Here is a 20128-nt window from a genome sequence, read left to right as displayed (position 1 = left end):
GGCCGCGCGCAACTTCCGGCGCATCCGCGCAGTACCACCACTTCCGGCGCCCGCACACGTGATCCCGCGGCCCCGCCCCTCCCTCCTCACCCCTCCCCCTCCCCCGCGGGAGTCGCGGAGCTGCGGGTCTGACCCAGGTTGAAAGGGCCCCAGGTTCCGTGGGGAATCCGTGCGGGAACGACGCCTAAGCCCAGCAAACGAGCTGGGCGGTGGCGTGCGGCGTGCGGCGCCGTTAAGGGCGCTGCCGCGCGCGCTCTCAGGCCGCCCCGAGTCCTGGGGGGACTTCGAAGGAGGATCCGCGCCTGGGGCCAGAGAACGGGGCAGACGGGGGCACTGCCGGAGGCCGAGCCGACGCAGTGTCTCCAGTCGTAGGTTGGTGCCTGGGGTCGGGGACCGAGGTTTGGGCGCTGCCTGCCTGAGCGGAGATCCGGGTTTGCCTCCGCCCCCGCTCAGGACCCTGACGCGGGTGAGGCGGCCCCGGGAGCATGAGCGGGCAGCGCGTGGACGTCAAGGTGGTGATGCTGGGCAAGGAGTACGTGGGCAAGACGAGCCTGGTGGAACGATACGTGCACGACCGCTTCCTGGTGGGGCCCTATCAGAACGTGAGTGCGCTCCGCGGGGCCGGGCACGAGTGGGAGGGAGCTGACCAGCACCCGCGGCCCTGATCGCTTCCCCCTGATTGCAGACCATCGGGGCCGCCTTCGTGGCCAAGGTGATGTCCGTTGGAGACCGGACGGTGACTTTAGGTATTTGGGTAAGTCCCCTGGGCGAGTAGTCCTGAGATCACCCAATTCTGAGGAGGCTTAGGTTCTCCTATTACTGACTGACTTGTCTCTTAGAGGCCGTTCTCTAAACCCCAGTTTAAAAATAGGGGTCTGAAGGACGTGATAGTAGTTTGCAGTCTTGGGGAGTAGCTCAGTAACTCAGGCCAGGGCTGAGCCGCCCCCTGCCCTTCAGGACACAGCAGGCTCTGAGCGCTACGAGGCGATGAGCCGAATCTACTACCGGGGTGCCAAGGCTGCCATCGTCTGCTACGGTAAGAGAGGCTCTGGCCTGTTCCTCAAACAAGAAGGGTTGGGTGTCAGGCCGGCCTTAGAGAACAGCCTCTGACCCTTGGTGTGTTTCCTGTGCGTCCCACATCAAGACCTGACGGACAGCAGCAGCTTTGAGCGGGCAAAGTTCTGGGTGAAGGAACTGCGCAACCTAGAGGAGGTAAGTGCCAGACCTCACCAGAGGACCAGAGGCTGGTGGTCCATGGGAGTGACCCTGACCTTGCCTTCTGCTCCAGGGCTGTCAGATCTACCTGTGCGGCACCAAGAGTGATCTGCTGGAGGAGGACAGGCGGCGTCGACGTGTGGACTTCCACGACGTCCAGGACTATGCAGACAGTAGCTATTCCTCAGCTCTCTGGGGGTGGGGGAAGTGGCTGCTTGGGTGGATCATAAAATAGGGACTGCCTTAGCTGCCATGGCAAGATCCCTTGGGAAAGTCTTCTGGCCTCCCTGAATGTGTGGGGTCCATTAAGATTCCCTGAATTGCTAGCCTTCCCCTTTTTGTCCACCTGATTCTCAGGTAGGAGGCTTTAGTCATTTCTCCTTACAGATATCAAAGCTCAGCTCTTTGAAACATCCAGCAAGACAGGCCAGAGTGTGGGTGAGTGCTGTTCTGGGCCTCACAGCAGAACAGGCAGGGGCACCAGAGGCGGCAGAGAAGAGCCTAGAGGGCTGGGTCATTGGGTGATTCCAGGGTTACTGGCTTTGAGCCCTCACTGACTTGTCCTTTTTCCTGCCAGACGAGCTCTTCCAGAAAGTGGCAGAGGATTACGTCAGTGTGGCTGCCTTCCAGGTGATGACAGGTGTGTGCTTCCCCAGCCTCTCTGGAGACTTCCTCTAGGCCCGCTGCATCTTGCCCCCTTCACAAGTTACCTGATCCCCAAACAGAACGGTGCTAAGTTGCCACCTCTCTTTGACAGAGGACAAGGGCGTGGACCTGGGCCAGAAGGCAAACCCCTACTTCTACAGCTGTTGTCATCACTGAGTCACCACCGCTCAGCTCACCTGGCCTGGGGGGCTGAAGGGGATATTAAAGGGATTCCCCCAGAAGAGCTAGACCTAGCTCTCATCTGGGGTTGAGTGGTCAACTCTCTGAGCTACCCCCAGTCCCCATGGCAGCAGGGGTGGCACCTGCCTGTGCTGGCCCATGGAATGGAGGCAGCATTGGTCTGACTGATGGGCACGAGGAGGGTAAAGGCTTATTTGGACCCAGGCTCCTGCCCTGGACAGCACTTGTGTCTTCAGATTATTTAAGTGGCTTCTGATTTGTAAATAAAATCAATGCACTGTGAATCACACTCAGCCCCTCTCCCTGCTGTGCCAAGACACCTAGTTCTTTCTGGGACCACCTGGCTGTCCTAACTTCCTATATTAAGGCTCCTACCAGCTCTTACTCTTTTGGAAACCAAGTAACTTCACCCCAGGGATGCAGCTGAGATAATAGAGAAACAAAAGGGCTTTTTCCTGTTCTTTAGGGGAGACAAAGATAGGTGAGAGGTTGTGGCTGGGGCAATGCAAAGCTCACGATTCCATCTTGGTGTCGAGAAGAGCAAGGTTTAAATGGTGTCCAGATATCAAAGGGTCAAGCACTCCTACCTCAGACTGGCTGGTTCTACCACTACTGTCATGTCTAGGTCCATGAGTCATGTCTGTGGCTCAGATCCTAAGCTTCTCAGCAATCTTACAATGTGGTTTAATGGAAGAAGAATCCTACATTCTGCAAGACAGAAAGGTCTTTTAGATCCAGACTGGGATCCAGTTCAGCTATCAACAGAAAAGGGACCAGAACTCAGCCTGAGTTTCTCACCTGTAAAATGAGGTGACCATCACCCAGTTCAGGATGCTGAAGATCCAGAGCAAAAAGTAACTCTAGGACTGAATGCTTGTCTTCTCACGCTACCCCCCCACCCCCCGCCCCAGGGCTTTGTGCTGAAGGGGTAGGAAGTTCAGGACTAGGTCAGAAGGAGAGACAGACTCCCAAGATTCCCTCAAAGTATATTTTTGGGCCTTAGAAGTATCAGGCATTACTGTACACAGGGCTGATGCTTCCTCTTCAACTAAAAAGCATATGGCAGTTCTTCCTAGTATGGGAGGCCTGGGCCAGGTCTTCTACAGTGCCTAGCACCTATCTCTGAAGAACTAAAAACCTGGCTAGAATGGCCAGACTCACACTCAGAAAGTACTATGGTTCCACTTCCCTTTTTAAAACCAATTCCTCAAAATACCCTTCCTTTATGGGTAATGGAAGCTTCCTGTATAGGGGCTAAAACAGACACCAGCCATTCCCAAAGGAAGTGAAAAACATTCTGGCAGATGGTGGCTGCAGGGAGAAAACCCACACAACTCCTGGGAGATGCTTAGAGGAGAGGCTCACCTCCACCAAGTCCCGGACCTGGGAACTATCTCAGGGGCTGGTTCTGCTCTCCCCCAAACACATCCTCCCTCCTGTTAAAGCTACATCTCCCCACGGACAACAAACAAAACACAGGGCAAGGGCCATAAGAGTAAAGTTAAACTTTACTTTACAGTAATTTTTCTATATACAAAGAATTACAGTACATGTTTATGGGGACTCCTACAGGGCTCCCCTCTTTTTCACTAAGAGTTTCACTTACAGCTGACCATCTATGGGGGGAGGGGGCAAAAGACCAGTGATGGACCTCAGCCGACACCCCCCCACACCCCTTTCTTAAAAATATAGAGATCTCTATTGTCAGCTTGTTTCTTTGCCAAGACTTAGCTGCTCTTCCATGAGCTCCTGTGTGCTGCACTCATCCATCTTCAACACACTCCTCTACATGCACACACAGGCAGCACCCACCTTGGACCTGGAGACCGCCTGTTCTCTGCCCCTCCCCTGGAAGTTTAAAGCACCAGGACCATTCACTTCTGCTCCTACTCCCTGGGCTCATCTCCTGTCCACAAAGCTTTACTGGACTTCCAGCGTGTTACACCTGAAGCCCCTCAATAGCCTGAAGTTTTGAAAGCCATGGGAAAGCAGCTCCAGAGAAGGGACCATGTAAGAGTTTAACATGATTTTGCTTATGCTGGTAGGAAACATTTCTTCTCAGGCGGTGGATTTCTAATTAAAATAAACTCTTTCCACCTCCTTAAGAAATATTACCCTTAGTCTTCATAAGCAATAGAGGTGCTCCCATGAGAGTGGAAGAGGTAGAGAGGGGCAGAAGGTAACCGAAGGAGAACCCCACAGTAGGAGCTCTCTACCAACCTGTCCTAGGCAGTGTGGACGGAGGCTACACCAGGTGACAAGGTGACACCAGCCCTGAGAAACTCAATGACCACCCTCGTCTGGATACAGCATCTCTTCCATTTAGGACTGCGCTGAACCACTCCAGGGTTGGGTGCAGGATTCACTGAGGCTCTGCCTTCTCTAATAGAGCCTCAAAGAAACCATTCCACATGAAATTTCTTCCTCCCAAACAGGAACCCGGGTTTCTCAAGTCACCAGTCCCTCACCCCTTGGCAGTGCTTATTTATACCAGAAAATTAGCACCATCATTACATTTTTTTGTGTGTGTTCAAAGCAATTATCTATTCTTATTTCAATTGTATTACAGCAACCTCTGGCCCTGCTGCACTGGCCCTAGGAAGCTCAGCTGAGAGCTCACTGGCTGTAGCCAACGAAAGTCTCATGCAGCAGCTACCTAGCTCTAAGTGATCTGGAATGTCTAGCACATGAAGCAGCCCAAGCATTATTCAGCAGGAAAAGGGGCTGTGGCAGCTCCTTTCTTGTCATGATCTCAGGTTAGGACACTGGGTCACTCTGACCTCCTGGTTGACAAACCCCAAGAGGATGACAATATCCCCCAAAAAGCCTTAGGAGAAAACCCACTTTCTAAGAGCTGAGGGCAAAATCCATCCACATTTAGTGCTTTCCTGATTCCTCTCCACAGGGGAAGCTGCCAGGACCAGACTTCCTTCCTGCCATTCTGTTCTCATGATGTGACCTGGGAGTCCAGCTCCAGTAAGTAGATGCTGCTGAGCCTGGAAAAGGATCGCTGATGCACTTCGTGCCCTGACTGTAGTGTGGGGTAGAGAATGTGAAGATAAAATAATTATTTCCATCAATGCTAAAGATGCAGATTTGGTAGTTTTTCATTAGAGGATCAACACAGTGATTTAAATCACCTCAAACTCAGTAACTTCAGGGGGAAGCAGACATTTAAAAACCTGGGATGCTTCTGTAGCAATGACAGCTATTTTGCTATTACAATGGGTTTGCTCCAGGAGAAGCAAATGAGGCTTTGAATTCAAATTTCAACAGTTTTTCTGACTTAACAGGGCTAGGAGACATATTGGTTCTTTAGCTACCTATGGAAGCCAGCCATGGCTTCCCCCTCTGAAACATTTCCTGAGGACTGGCTTAGAGGCAGACGCTCTTGAGATCCTGATTTCCAGGCCCTTGGCCAAATACCAAAATACCATCCTGCACAAAAATCAGGAGTTTCTAAGAGAAAAGCTTTCCTTTTAACTGCCAATTCATGCCCTCTGGAAAAAAGGTCTCAGTACAAGACTCCAGGAGAGTCCCCAAGGGCTGGCAAGGTCACTCCCTCACCACTGTCCTTCATGCAAGGGTCTCAATTTCCCAACAGTCCAGTCCTTCTAACTCTGCTTCTAATTGTATGGTGACTGCTTTCATGATGTTAACAATCTGGTATCAGATGCTGCTATCAGTGGGCCTGATAGCTCAATTTCTAGTTTCCATTCCACCTAAGAGTCTTTCAGTAACCCTCACAAAAGCCTGGCTGTCCATCCATTTAGATAAAGAACTGCCACCATCCCCCACCCCAAACCAAGCACAACTAAAAAGTTGTTTTCCCAGGCAAGTCTGGAAGGAAGTGTCCAGTAAATGGTGGAGAATGGAAAGAACCAAAACAAAATCACAAAGTGGCCAATCATGGCCCACCTTTCCCTTAACTCCTTGTCCTAGAGCGGCTGTCAAGTCAATTACCTACCAAAGCCTACTTCAGAGAAGCTATTTAAGGATCAAACTTCTCCACTTAAAATTTTTTTACATAGCCTGCACATACCCCGCCCCCCCCCAAATTCACAGTTTATTTCATGAAACAAAGAGCTACGGTAATTTAACACACAACATAGTGAAAGGAGATTCTGACAGTGCAGTGCGAATATCTTTTTCTGATCACAACTACTGATGACAGGAGAGAAAAGGGCACAGGACTGGCACCAAGCAAACCCTACTCATACAGCCTAAGAGATTAGGGAAAGGGACCTACTAGCTGCAGTTATATACTTATTATTCTCACACATGATAAATACTTAATATAGTGAACTTTAATGTTCTGGGTGGATTTCTTTAAAAATATCTTTTCCATGGTTTAAAATTTTTTTTAAAAGAAAATAAGATGCTTTGTTTTCTCTTCTTTTTGAATAAAGAGCATTTCCTCTCTCATGATGTGGGAAGAGAGGATGAAAAGGGGAGAACTAGGCAGGTGGAATTTACAGAGGAGATTCCGAGGTCTAAGTGAGATGCAGAGGTATGCCCCTAAACTTGGGACAGCCCTGCCCAGCCTCGTACCTCTGCCTGAGTTCAAGTGTCTCATCCCGAGACAGACTTTGGGAAATAGATGCAAATTCTTCTTTTAATCTTTATATAAAGCGCAAATGCTTCTGTAACTATTGTTCCCTCCTTAGAAATGATATGGGTAACCTCAATAGGAACTTAGGAGGAGGAAATTGGGACAAAATACAGAATCCTGTTGAGGGTGTAAAAGCCATAACTGAGACAGAATGGCCAGGAGACATTTGGGCCAGGAGATGGCCTGTTGGCTAAAGCTGCTGGCTAAGTTGGCAAAGCAGAGAGGTAAACGTTTGGTCTAGGGACAAAGGAGGAGTGAGTGAATGGGAAGGAACTGGCCAAACAGCACTTCCTGTTGGCAGTTGGTGAGCTGGGTGAATAGTAGGGCAGGGTAGCACCAACAGATTTCCCAGCCCTTGGGCCCCAGCTCAGGGCAGCAGTAACAGATAATCAGCAGTTATGAGGAATCATCTCTCAGACTGGACATTGCTCTAAACACCATATCTTGCCAGTCATAGGGGAAGGGTTCTGGCTTGCCTTTGAACTAAGTCAGCAGGCAGGTGCTCTCAATATAGAACACAGCAATTCTAAGGGATAGGGTGGTAGAATCTACCAGTGAAGGAGAGGACTCCCTCCATTCAGGTAGGAGGGCAAAGGATCAAAAGAGAAGTAATTTTCTATCAGGATCTGGCACTCTCCCTGAGCCGGCGGTAGATCTAGCCCAGAGCTTGCCAAAGATTCCCTATGTCCACTGCCCGACTCTGAAATCTGAAAGCACCTGAGTGTTTGGGGGGCAGGCATGGGGTGGGTTGATGTAAAAGGAGGAAAATCAGTAGAAGAGAAAGGTAAGCTTGCCAATTGCCTTCTTATACTCTGGGAAAGCTACGTCCTTGTAGAGCTCAGCCCCCACAACCAGCTACTCTGCCAAGGACAGATCTTTAGATTCTGCCCAGCCAACAGCTCCACTTGGCCTTGATGCAACCCCCTCTCACCTATAGAGGAGACCTCCACATAAGGGTGTGTGCATAAATGTGCACACTCAACCAGGAGACACTTACTCAACACAACCACTTCTGGGGCCACAGAGGACATTACAAAATGAGTCTGTGGAGCCCCAGGGCCCCTCAGAACTTCCTGTTATTTCCTGGTCAAAGGTTCGTGAAAACAGCCTGGGAACCCAGGCAGGCATGTTAGGCTCACAGGGATCAGGTCTTCTTTATCTCTGTATCTCCTGTCAGTGACTAGCACCTGGCCTAGCACATGTGAATGCTCAAGAAATCACCACTGATATGAATAGATGTCAGTTCCTCCCAAGTGTTCATCAGGGCCCTCAATGGGGCTCCGTAGAACTCGAGAAATAGCTTCGAGAGCCCCTCTAGCTTCCAACCTAACCAGTGGAATTGAATCCCATGCTTGACTCCAGAGTGGACTTTTTATTTCAAGTTACCATGTGTAAAGGTTGGAGGAAAAAGACCCAAGTCTGTCTGTCTCCTTGGTTGGGGCCCACTTGGATTTCCATACATGGTTTACACAACCACATGCCCCCACTGGCTAATGTCACAAGAGTTCTGAGTGTTGGGATATAAGGAAAGAATAACAGTGGGAAAGTGTTGGGGTCTGTTTTTTTAAGAGGGGAAAAGAAAGATGATTTCCCTTCCCCAAGAACCCTGGGGGCAGCTGGTCTGGTCATGTGACATTTACTCGTATTATTTCTGTTCTGACTCTGCACACTTGTGACTGGAAGGAGCCTGGTTAAGAGCTGGAAGTGTATTTTGCTCTGGTTTAGGGTCTTGCCCTCTTCCAAGAGACCAGCAAGTCTGTGCCAATGTCTGTGTGCTCCCAGAGGACCAGCAAGACGGTGATATTGTCTGTCCAGCCACTATGGGCCAGAGCCCTGGCCCTGGTGAGGCCTTTCCCAGGGCCCAGGGACTCTGCTCTGCGGTTGCCAATTTCTTCTCTTCAGTACAGAGGGAGGATGGGGCCTTCCCAAGAGGCCTGAAGGATTGCCCATTCTTGGCAGCAAGTCCAGGTAGTTGCTGGCCTCCAGCCATCTGCTTCACCTGCTTCACCAGGCCCGGTGCTTGACTGGGAGGCCCTGGTGTCTGCTCCACCCCCGCAGATGCTCTTCCTGAGGCCGGAGTTGTTGGCTCATATAAAAAAGCCTTGGCAGGAGCCTGAGAGAGAAGTCTAGCCTGGGTGAGTGATTTAACCGCTTGCCAGGGGTGCTCCGAAGGGACTGCTGCTTTCCCTGGTGGCTGCAGGATAGGATCTGCCACACTGCCTCTCTCTACAGCTCTCGGCATCTGCCCTAGACCTTTGCTGGCAGTCCATGAGCTTGATTCCAACACCGGCATCTTCTCATCAATCTGTGATGTGACCTCATGAGGTGAAGCAGCCCGTTCTTTCTGGTGAGGAGTTAGGTCCATGAGATCCATTACCAAAGCAGCTCTATTTTTTGACTGAGTATTCTGGTCCACGGGCCTCAGTGCTTTTTCTTTAGCTACCAGGGTCTGGACCACAGCTGATAGTACTTTGTCAGGAGGTGGGAGTCTCTGGGACAAAGAAGCATGGGATTTGTCTGGGGGCCTGTCTGAAGTCTGGGGTTTGGGACCACTGGTGACTAGCAGTCTGTCTGGAGGTGGAAGTCTTAGACCAGTAGGGACTGGGGCTTTCTCCAGTGACTGGGGCCTTGGGCTGGCAGCACCTATGGATTTATCCAGCCTTGGGTCAGCTGTCCCCAGAGGTCTTTCCAGTGGTTGGGACCTGACTGAGGGTGAGGAGCTTATGCCGGTCACTGGAGAGGGTTTGTCAGATAGTTGGGGTCTTGGTCCTGCCACTGCAGGTGGCCTGTCCAGTGGCTTCTGGCTGGATACCAAGGATTGGGGTTTGGTCCCCGACCCAGCAAGGTCCCTGACCCTATCTACAGGCTGGGGCCTGGAGTCAGTTCTGTCAGGAGGTCTTTCAGGCAGCGGTGGCCTCTGACAAGTTCCTGCCAGAGCTTTTTTGGACAGTGACAGTGTCTGGTTGGTGTCAGCAGGCAGCTTATCCAACATCTTGGGCCCCTGAGCAGCCACTCCTGATGAATGCTCTGCCAGGTGAGTGCCTGGGCCTGGAGGCAGCGGTACTGGGGGAGGCACATACTCACGGATCTCCCCAGGTTCCAGAGGGTTGGGCCCGCAGGGGTCATGCTCAGTACAAGACAAACGCCCATCCAACTTGGAGATGAAGAGCATCCCTTCCCGATGCTGCTTACAAAAGGAACTGGGACACATCTCACAGAAGGAGGCTGCTTCCTTCCCACAGATGTCACACTGATGCCAAGGACACTCCCATTTCCCTGAAAACACAGATGTGAAACAAACCCTTAGGAAAATAAGCAAGGTACATGAAATGGGCCATGGCTCTGAGCCTGGGTCAAAGGAGTGATTTCAAACTGCCACCTTTTGCAGATCAGGTCACTCATCCAATACCTCCCCTTGCCCCAGAATCTCAGATTCTCCTGTACAACACATAAAAATAAAAGCCAAGTACCAAGTAGCAAGTAAGTATCAACTAAATATACAAGCAGAGGTAATTTCTTATTACTATGACTATTTCTATCAAGGGGGAAAAAACCCCAAATGTCCCTTTAGATAGAATGTGAAGATAGTACTTTCACAGGTTTGCAAACTCCATTTGTCTTATATAGCCTTTAAAATATTCAACTCTAAGGGGATAATCTCAATTATTTAAACTTCTGCTTATTTGGTTATATTTAGGAATAGGGAACTGATACACAACTGTGAAAAATGGGAACAGATTTTCCTTTGCTCAATTTTAAGCCTTGAAACCAGCACAAACTTTACCTATACTGTGCACACAGAACCAGTGGAAAAGACCTTTACTTACCATCTATTTGCCCCCATTTCATGACACCTGAGAGTCTCTGTCATGGACAGTGTTTCTGCCTCGGCTCATAGTTTTCAAATAAACTATGCTAGCCCTGACTCCTGGCTCATAGGCAAGATCAGTTCTACTGTGGCCTGTGCCAGCTATAATCTTGAGTTATTGATTTTGAAACGATTCTCCATTTCTATTTCCTGGCGCTGACAGGTCATGTTGTGGCCTTGCCCTCACACTACCTCCATTTATATGATTTCATTACCCTAGCAACTGTACACTGAAGGAAAGCTAGTTCAGAGACAAACTCCTCTCACTCTCACCCTAAAATTCTCTTTCTGCAATTCCTGGAAGCAGGCCACTAGTGACATATAATGTCACTGGGAGTGGCTCCGTACTGCTTTCATACCTCTGTCATCAAAAACAGACCACATATCCAAGTCCCTCAAAACTCTTCTAACTCCAAGTAACTGCTCAAAAGTTAGTGGCTTCTCCAGCTACCAATTCCCAGACACTGTCTGCCTAAGCAGCTCTCTCACGCGTTAGCTGATACAGTTGACTCTCCTTCAGAGGGGTGTAGGTGAGGGGGGCTAAAAGGGTGTCTAGTCCACAACTCACTGACTGGAATAACCCCAAACTCTATGCTGTCTTAACCTCTCTTTCTTTAGAAAGGAAACATGGTTTAGTGGCCTTGAGGTCAGAAAACCTGGCTTTCAATCCAGCTCCTCCATCTATATGCTCTATTGTGACAATTCATCTCACCAAACTGGACTCTCAGTTTCCTCATCTGCATCATGGGAAGGTGAAAAGGTCTCATCTTTATGGGTTGCTGGGAGGATAAAATAACATAAATTGTAAATAAAGTGCTTCACATATAATGAGTAAGCTTCTGTTCGCTTCTCTGTAACCTAGGATTCCAAGCCTTTATTGTCATTTATTTCCAGAATGAGAGCATGAACCATACCCCCTCAACACTATGCTTGGGAAGACCAAGGGGCTGTTACAATTACGGCAGAGAACAAAGAGCACCCTAAATGGATTTTAGCACCAACCTGCTGGTCGCTTGGTTAGATTGAGACAGTCAGCGTGGTAAACTTTTGGGCAGCCTGGCTTCTTGCAAGAGACGAGCTGGCCAGCATCCCCACAGCTGAAACACTCATCCTCTCTTTCCTTTGTGATTTCACCCTGGGTCCTGCGCTTCCCCTGTTGCTTCTTCTTGAATTTCTTTGACTTTTCTTCCGTGGCAATGGGTTGATTCTAGAGGTCAGATATTGAGCAGTCAGCATTCTGTCGATACATTAGTTGTATGATCTTGACCAGGTTAACTATTCTCTCTGAGCCTCAGTCTCTCCTCTGGGAAGAGACAATCCTCATAGACTGTTGTAAAGATAAGAGAAAATACAGGAAAGGCACCTGGCACATCATAGGTACCCAATAAATAGTTGCATTAATTCTAACTTTTCTATGAACTACTCCTGCCACCTGCATGAAATAAGAGAAATAAACTTTTTTGTTAACATATAAGGCTGGTATTAAAGGTTCCCCTTTTGTAAGTTTTATTTTTATGTTTGGGTATGTATGTGTGTGTATGCATACAGATTTCTTAATTTATTCAACAACCCTTCACTGAGCACTTTAGTAAGAGTCACATGCTAGGAAGACACAGAAAACTAATTCATTATCCTTGCCCTCAACAAGCTATGTGCCTTCATCTATGTCAAATTAGATCCATGTCCACTACTCCCCAAGACAGACCCTGGTGCAGCCAGCACGTCTCCTCTGTGTTCCCTGCAGCCCACACTTGCTTACCAAACCCCATGGTTTTCATCGCATTATTTATGTTAGATTAGAAACATCCAGGATCAATTCAACTTATTACTATCTCACAGTGATCTCCCATTTCTAAACTTCTCTCAAAATTCTTTCTCACTGATTCATGTGTGAAATGTTACACAGATGTTAAGGATGCAGAAACTGATATCCCTAGTGAATGTAACACCTTTACACTTGCGTTAAACATAGTTATTATTTTGATATATAGGGAATAAATCAACTGGACACCTTTAAGAAACAAGACCATTTAACCAACTGACTAATGAAAAAAAAATAAAGATAATTTTGTTATTTAATAAAAGAATATTTTGTGGGTGTTCATCATCTTCATGTGTTTTTGAACCCCTTTAGTTATTGGTTTCTATGCTAATTTGCATTTTTCAGTTCTTAATGTTGACTTCTATAATCAAAAAAGCATAATAGGAAATACCCAATTGGAGTCATTGTGTAGTTTACTCTTCATCAAAATTAAACTTCAATTTTCAATGTACTGTAACTTATGATAGAGAAATCTAGACGCATGTTCATCTATTATGGTCCATCCATTATGTAAAAAATTTAACAGTCACTAAAGATGATAGTTAAGAAGACGATGTAACAGCAAGGAAAAAATTTTTATAGTATTTAAGATACAGACTTGCAAGCAATTCTTTACATTTACAGAATTGTAGATCAGTTAAAATGTACATAAAAACCCAGGAAGTAAGACACAACAATATTTATACTTTGTTAAGATGAAAAGATTAAGGGTCCTATGTTTATCTACAGTGTTATACTACATTTAGAATCTTAAATTCAATATTGGATTTTTTGATAGCTTTAAAACAGAGAGAGAGGGAGACACAGACACTAAGAATGTAAGAAGCTTATTAGGAAATGTAAGTGAGATTAGCTGAGACCAATAAAGACATGGAAAGTAACCTACTTTACGGATTCCTATTTTACAGCTTTTTTAGCTAGAAAGGTATCACCAATTAGAAGTCAGACTGCTTAAAACACATCAACAATACCCAAAGATCAGCTCTTGTATAACCAAACTGATCATCAGAATGCTTATTTAAGTGCCAGACCCCAATGTTTTAATTCCAAAGAGACATCTTAAAGAGTCAGCCGTGCCACTGGTTAGGGAGGGAGGACCACACCATTATTCCCGATGGAAACGTTTGGAAGGTACCTTTGGCCTTACACCCAAAAAGCCACTGCAGTTTGGGGCTCCACATTTGCAAACAGTCTTTCCATTCCCAAGACATTCTAGGTTGTAGTTGAAGGTAAGTTCAGTGCCTGCATAAAAGACCATGAATATATTAACATCTATGGCTTTGATTACCTTATTTCTTTAAAAAAAATTTTTTTTAATATTTGTTTATTTTTGAGAGACCGAGCGAGCGCACAAGCAAGCACGGGGTGGAGACAGAGAGAGAGGGAGACACAGAATCTGAAGCAGGCTCCAGGCTCCAAGCTGTCAGCACATGGCCTGATGCAGGGCTGAAATGCACAAACTGCGAGACCATGACCTGAGCTGAAGCTGGGATGCTTAACTGACTGAGCCACCCAGGTACCCCTAATTACATTATTTCTGTATTAATCATAAAGGATACTGATTTATTAGAGAACAAAACTTTGGGAGGGTAGGAAGGAATTTATTAACTCTAACACCACTATATTAATAAATTCTAATCCTGTAAAATTATTAATCAGCAAATACACTTAATAACAGAAAAACATAAATGGCTCAGCAACTTAGTATTTAAAATAGCCTTTACTACAGAGATGTTAATTATCCCAAGTTGTTTGTTTTCTAACCCATTCAGATTCTAAATATATTAATTCATTACCAAAACCTAACAAACAACAACTCATTGTATACAGTGATTTGCTAGGCACTAGGAATGCAAGTATGAAGAAAACACCTGTTGTTCTGTGCCAAACCTGGCAGAACTTAAGTAAGAGAGACATCTCAATACAGAGTAATGCCAGAGAACTCTATACCACAGACCTAAGGTCTGGCTTTAAATCCCTGTTACCACAATCTAGCTGGGTGATCTGAGCCCTGAGTACATTTGTTAAATGAAGAAACAACAATAATCTCACAAGCTTGTTTACAAAATTTGGCATAATGCACATAGCAGTAATTTGTAAACTTTAAAAAGAGATGTACAGGGGCTCCTTAGTTGGCGCAGTCGGTTGAGGGTCTGACTCATTTTGGCTCAGATCATGACATCGTGGTTCGTGAATTCATGCTCCACATCAGGCTCTGTGCAGATGGTGAGGAGTCTGCGCCTCCCTCCCTCCCTCCCTCTCCTTGGCTCACAGGCACTCTCTCTCTCTCAAAATAAATACATGAGCTAAAACAATTAAAAAAAAAAACAAAAAACAAAGATGTACAGATTTAAGATACAAATTGTCCCCTTTCTGTCAAAAGTGCATTTTATCAGAGCAAAGAGCAAAGAAAACACACCAACATTCAAATTCAAAGCACATTAGGGAAAGCCTAACAAAATAATTCTCTATATGTATGCAAAAGAGATTATTTCTGGGTGGGGGTAATGGTTCACCATTAACATATAAAATGATAATCATTAGGTCAAAATTATCAAATCTTAGGAAGATTTCCCATTGCAGACTGACCTATCTTCCATCAGTGAGACTAACCAATACATATAGTTTTTCATCTAATATTGAATTAATATAGATCATTATTTGCTTATTTGGCTAAGCAAATTATAAAGCAGTTGCCTTACATTTAGGGGTCCAAATGGTTCGAATCACTCATGGCCTGGTGAGGTTCACAATGTAAGGAGCTTACAGGAACTGAGACTGACCCAGATAACAGCAGGGTTATGTCTCCCCTCTCACACCCACTGTGAAATACCGCACTGAATGATAGATAACTCTATTCATACAATTCCATTCTTATTACACAATTTATAAGTATATAACTGAATTTTTATTAATTTAATGCACTTATAAAGCAGCTCAACCATATATATACAAAGTTTAAGATAGCAGGATACTTGACATAACCTGCTGCTTACCCACCATCCACTATATAAACATACTGCACAGAGGATAAATCAGAAGGTACCGGTACACATAAAAGAAAGACTCATACGTTTCTAGAAAAGAGTCCAATATACAATAATCCTTGAGAGGTCTGCACTTAGGGGATGGCAAAGGGCGATGGAGAAAAGATAAACAAGGAGTATGATACATGTAGTAGACAGAAAGTATAACAGGTATGTGAAGAATCCACGAAGCTGAATGAGATAAGGAGAGCAAGCTGAAAAGTTCAGACTCTACCTGCCAAGGCTGCAGCTCCCACAGACACTCCACATAATACTGAGCACATTCTGTCTCATTCCCCTCATCCCACCCATGCAGACTGGAAGTCAAGTGAGAACAAGAACAAGGTCTGTGAATTCCCACACCATGCTACTTGAGCTAAGTGAATATGGGAGAAAAGAGAAGAAAAACTTGCGCCAGATTGGTAGAGGAATCTACCCCCAGGGATAAAGACTATAAAGTTCCAAGTACAAATGTACTGAAAGCAGTCAGGAGAGATTTAAGAACTAAAGTCATGTGGCTAACATTTGAGTAATTAATACACAGGACACTCCTCCAGGGTGGTTAGAAGTGCCAGACTTAAGAATTCAAGTAACATAGGTATACCATATACCTTGCATTTTTGCAAGGATTAAATATAATATGCTTGGAACGGTGTCTGGCAGTGGTGCCAGGGGCTGAGGAGAGAGAAAATGGGGGTTAGCATTTAATGGGTGCAGTGCACAGTTTCACTTGGGGAAGATGAAAGGGTTATAGACATGGATGGAGGTGTTAGTTGCACAAAAACATGAATGGATCTAATGCCACAAAATTATACACATTAAAAAATGGTTAAATGAGAAGTTTTATGTTATGTATATTTTACCATACCACCACCACCAAGAAAATACTCCAAGCCAAGTACCACCTGGTACCTGTAAGTCTTTTATATATCCTCAAGAATTTGCAAACCTCATTTTGGGATTATGGGGCATATGGGAATTTTTAGATGCTCAAACCTGACATTCCTTTCTTAGCTCCAGAATCCTTAATTGATTCTTACCTGCTTTAATGTCACTCAGGGCAAAAAGACCAACACGGGTATCTCCATTCACAGACCATTTCTGTGTTTCACAGTTGGGCTGGCAGCAATGATTCATGAACCGAGCATAATTTCCTTTGGGACCAGCGTCAATGATTCGGTCCTAGAATTCCAAAAGATGCTGCTCATTAGACACTTCCTGTGTATTTTAATAAGCTAGAATTCCTATTTGTCAAATCTGACTCTCCCAGGGAGTGGTTCTCAAAGTGTAGTCACTAATCCACATCTGTTACTTGCTAGAAATGCAAATTCTTGGGCTGCACCTCAGATATACTAAAGCAGAAACTTTTAGGTGGGGCCCAGCAATCTGTGTTATAACAAGCCTACTAGATGATTATGATACATGCTGAAGTTTAGGACCACTGTCTTAAAAGCAGCAGCTTGTCCCATCCTCTCAATTAGGTAGTCCTGAACCCTGGCTACACATTAGACATCACCTAAGTAGGGGGCACCTGGGTGGGTCAGTTGGTTAAGCGTCTGGCTTCAGCTCAGGTCATGATCTCACAGTTCGTGGGTTTGAGCCCCATGTCAGGCTCTGTGCTGACAGCTCAGAACCTGGAGCCTGCTTCAGATTCTGTGTCTCCCTCTTTCTGCCCCTCCCCTACTTGCACTCTCTCTCTCTAAATAAAAGTTAAAAAAATTAAAAAAAAAAAAAAATCATGGGGCGCCTGGGTGGCGCAGTCGGTTAAGCGTCCGACTTCAGCCAGGTCACGATCTCGCGGTCCGTGAGTTCGAGCCCCACGTCGGGCTCTGGGCTGATGGCTCAGAGCCTGGAGCCTGTTTCCGATTCTGTGTCTCCCTCTCTCTCTGCCCCTCACCCGTTCATGCTCTGTCTCTCTCTGTCCCAAAAATAAATAAACGTTGAAAAAAAAAAAAAAAATCACCTAAGCAGATTTTAATACTGATAATGTGACCCCATCCCAAACTAAGATGTGAATATCTGGAGGTGATGATCTCATAAACCAAAGGGTTCAACTTGATAAATGTTCACAAAGTTTCACACCAGGAAAGAAATTTGTTGTAACAGCCAGTGGAAGAGGTGGGGGTGGGGAGCTGGGCAGACCCTAATATTCAGATACAAGGAAGAATCTGATACACAGAAAATAAACACACTAAGATGCTAGAATCAGGAATGAGTCCCAAATAGAATTCTAGGCACCGATGAAATGAAACTCATCAGCAAATTCCTATAATTGGAAAGATGAGTTGGGTTCAGAAGCTGAGTTCTAAAATCAATTTTTAAGACCTTCTTAATGTACTAAATATTAACAAATCAGTTTCTCAATCTGTAAAGCAAAAGGGTAAAAGAATGATTACTTTGTTGGCTTCAAGTTTTAATCCTATAGGAAAAACTAAAAGACATAATATCCAAATTAAACAGTTCAAAAAGAAAGCAAATAGCTTTGTTGCCTCTGGCAATGAATGTATACCAAGAAATGGGCAAACTGAGCTACTCCAGAACCTTGACCAAGCAATCCCCATAAATTTAAGGGAAAGACACTATTTTGGGTGGTGAATCCATGCCTACAAACACTATGACTAGGACAATATCAATTTCACAATCTTATAACAATGGAAGTAACACAAATTACTTACTTTGTCTAGGGTAAGCATATAGAAATTAGTGATATCATGTTCTTGGGCATAACGGATTCGAGCTCTGCATTCTTCTTCATCTATTAGCTCACCCACGTACTCATTCACAAATTCACCCTAGAACAAGAAATAGCTCTTAATGGCAAAAAACACAACTGTGTTTCCAGGTACACCTTATTTTTTAAAAAATTAATGAAAATAACAATCTCCAAAGAAGTTCATGTACACGTAACTAGTCACTTTAGCGAAGGATTATTCAAGAAACACAAATATGATGCTTCAACTATTTGACAATGAAAACCACCTCCCCACTCCTATCACGGTTACCAGGAGAAAGACTGGGATACACTGGACAATGAAGATCAACCAAGATGAAAGTAAGTAAACTAGGGCTCCATTATAATGCTGATATGGATAGTTGAACCCTTTAAGTGCCCCCAAACCTGAAAGTCAGTTTCCCTAAACTATGATCCTTTTCCGAAGAACATGCTCTGTCTGCTGCCTTTCCACATTTTACAATACTGTCCTCCTGACACTGTGGCCATACTAGCTTTCACTCTTGCTGTCCACCTTGCCTGCAATGCTTTAACACTCAACTAGTCTAAGTCAACAACTATTTGTCTTTCAATTTTCAACTTAAAATATTCTCAGAGTCAAAGCTAGTTTCAGGCCCTTTACCATTTACCACTGCCTCCAGAACCCTTTGTGCTTCCACACTGGGTGATTACTTGATCAATGTCTGCCCCCCTTAGAATGTAAACTTTATGAAAACATGGACCATGTCTCTATTATTGATCACTGCATTTGGAGCACAATGCCCAACACACAGTAGATAATAACCACTTAGCAAATAACGAAACAGACTGATATTCACTTCCTTTTCTAGAGACAAACTTCAGAATTCTTCAGAAAGCATAACTAGAATAAAGTTTATTTTATTAAAATGTCAAGATTTATTCTACACAAAGACTACATAATATTATCTACCAGAAACTTGCAGGTCCTTCTAAGTTTGAAATTGTAGATGTTAGTGTGCTTTTTAGTACAGAGGGCCTAATCCTCTTCTTCATTTTCCATGAACTCAAACCCAGTGAAAACAGATTTTATTAGGTGATTAACACCTTTGTATCACATGTTCATTATCCTCTTTTTCTTAACTACAGGTTCCAGGATTGTCACAAAAGAGCAAATAAGGTCATAGTATCTCTATGAATTCCCTTCATTTTTTCATCCTCATACACAGTGAACATGTTTAATACTAAGGACTTTAGAGGTAAAGGAGACTTTCCCAAGCCTATAAACTCTAGAAGGACACAGCAAGACTAATAGTAAGGTTAATCCTTAACTATGTTATCTTCCCTCTAATGATCATCTCCTATTCATCAAGAATAACTACTCCTATTAAGCAAATGCAAAGAAGAAAAAAAAATCTATAAATTATGAAAAACTTTCTTTACCTTTTTAATATCGGTTTTTGTCCGGAGACCCCAGCCCCTCTGTAATGTGCGAAAAATTTCAACCTCTGGATACTGGCGCTTAGTGAAGCACTGGTTTTGGCAGCGTCCTCCAGCAGGACATACTGTGGGGTGGCACTCATAGAGCAGCATGCGGTTGATACACTCGGAGTCTATCCCACAGGGGTTATCATCAGTAGCTTTACAGTTGCAACGGGGAATTTCAGACAAGTCTGCAGTAAAGATCTGTACCCTGCCAATAGGACGGTTCACCTGGAAAAGAAATACATACTATAGAACATCAGGCAAGCCAACACAAGCCAGTTTAGGACCTATTAAAAGATAGACGTCTTTTCCTTGAAGTTGAATGCCACATTTTACAGGATTTTGAACTTCGTGGCATTATTCACAATAGCTAAAATGTGGCAAGAACCCATATACATCCACAGATAGCTAACACATGGATATACAAAATGTGGTATAAATAATGGAATATTATTCAGCTTAAAAAGAAAGGAAATTCTGACACATGGTATAATATGGATGAACCTGAAGTACATTATTGTACATGAAATAAGCCAGTCACAAAAAGACAAATACTGTATGATTC

At 45.0% G+C, this 20128-nt stretch overlaps 2 protein-coding genes across 13 annotated transcripts in view; one reads left to right on the top strand and one right to left on the bottom strand.

Annotated features, from left to right (window-relative positions):
- The first annotated feature begins 29 nt into the window (after positions 1 to 29).
- Positions 30 to 12015, top strand: RAB24 (RAB24, member RAS oncogene family). 3 transcript variants are annotated; one of them, XM_086679189.1, is made up of 9 exons: positions 30 to 602; positions 686 to 754; positions 958 to 1036; positions 1145 to 1212; positions 1289 to 1388; positions 1603 to 1653; positions 1793 to 1855; positions 4967 to 5037; positions 11436 to 12015. In XM_086679189.1, exons 1-8 carry the CDS (start codon positions 486 to 488, stop codon positions 5017 to 5019), a joined length of 600 nt encoding a protein of 199 aa, XP_086535315.1. In that variant the 5' UTR covers positions 30 to 485; the 3' UTR covers positions 5020 to 5037; positions 11436 to 12015. The 3 variants fall into 3 exon arrangements, with proteins under 3 accessions (XP_086535315.1, XP_086535257.1, XP_025779982.1); XM_086679131.1 differs by lacking the exon at positions 11436 to 12015 and having other exon boundaries at positions 4967 to 5148; XM_025924197.2 differs by lacking the exons at positions 4967 to 5037; positions 11436 to 12015 and adding an exon at positions 1973 to 2350 and having other exon boundaries at positions 77 to 602.
- NSD1 (nuclear receptor binding SET domain protein 1) overlaps positions 3552 to 20128 on the bottom strand; it is a 150672-nt gene continuing 134095 nt past the window's right edge. For all 10 annotated transcript variants that reach the window (XM_086677976.1, XM_086678297.1, XM_086678156.1 and 7 more), the window contains 6 exons: positions 19522 to 19791; positions 18065 to 18181; positions 16430 to 16571; positions 13499 to 13605; positions 11544 to 11748; positions 3552 to 9949 (listed from right to left, as the gene is read on the bottom strand). In XM_086677976.1, coding sequence (XP_086534102.1) covers positions 8319 to 9949; positions 11544 to 11748; positions 13499 to 13605; positions 16430 to 16571; positions 18065 to 18181; positions 19522 to 19791 — 2472 coding nt within the window. In that variant the 3' untranslated portion in view covers positions 3552 to 8318. The remainder of the gene's footprint in view (positions 9950 to 11543; positions 11749 to 13498; positions 13606 to 16429; positions 16572 to 18064; positions 18182 to 19521; positions 19792 to 20128) is intronic.

This window comes from Puma concolor, chromosome A1 (genome assembly GCF_028749965.1).
Source record: "Puma concolor isolate L17-30 chromosome A1, mPumCon1.1.hap2, whole genome shotgun sequence".
NCBI lineage: Eukaryota > Metazoa > Chordata > Mammalia > Carnivora > Felidae > Puma > Puma concolor.
Note: the sequence above shows the minus strand (reverse complement) of the source record. Positions and strands in the feature narration are given on the sequence as shown.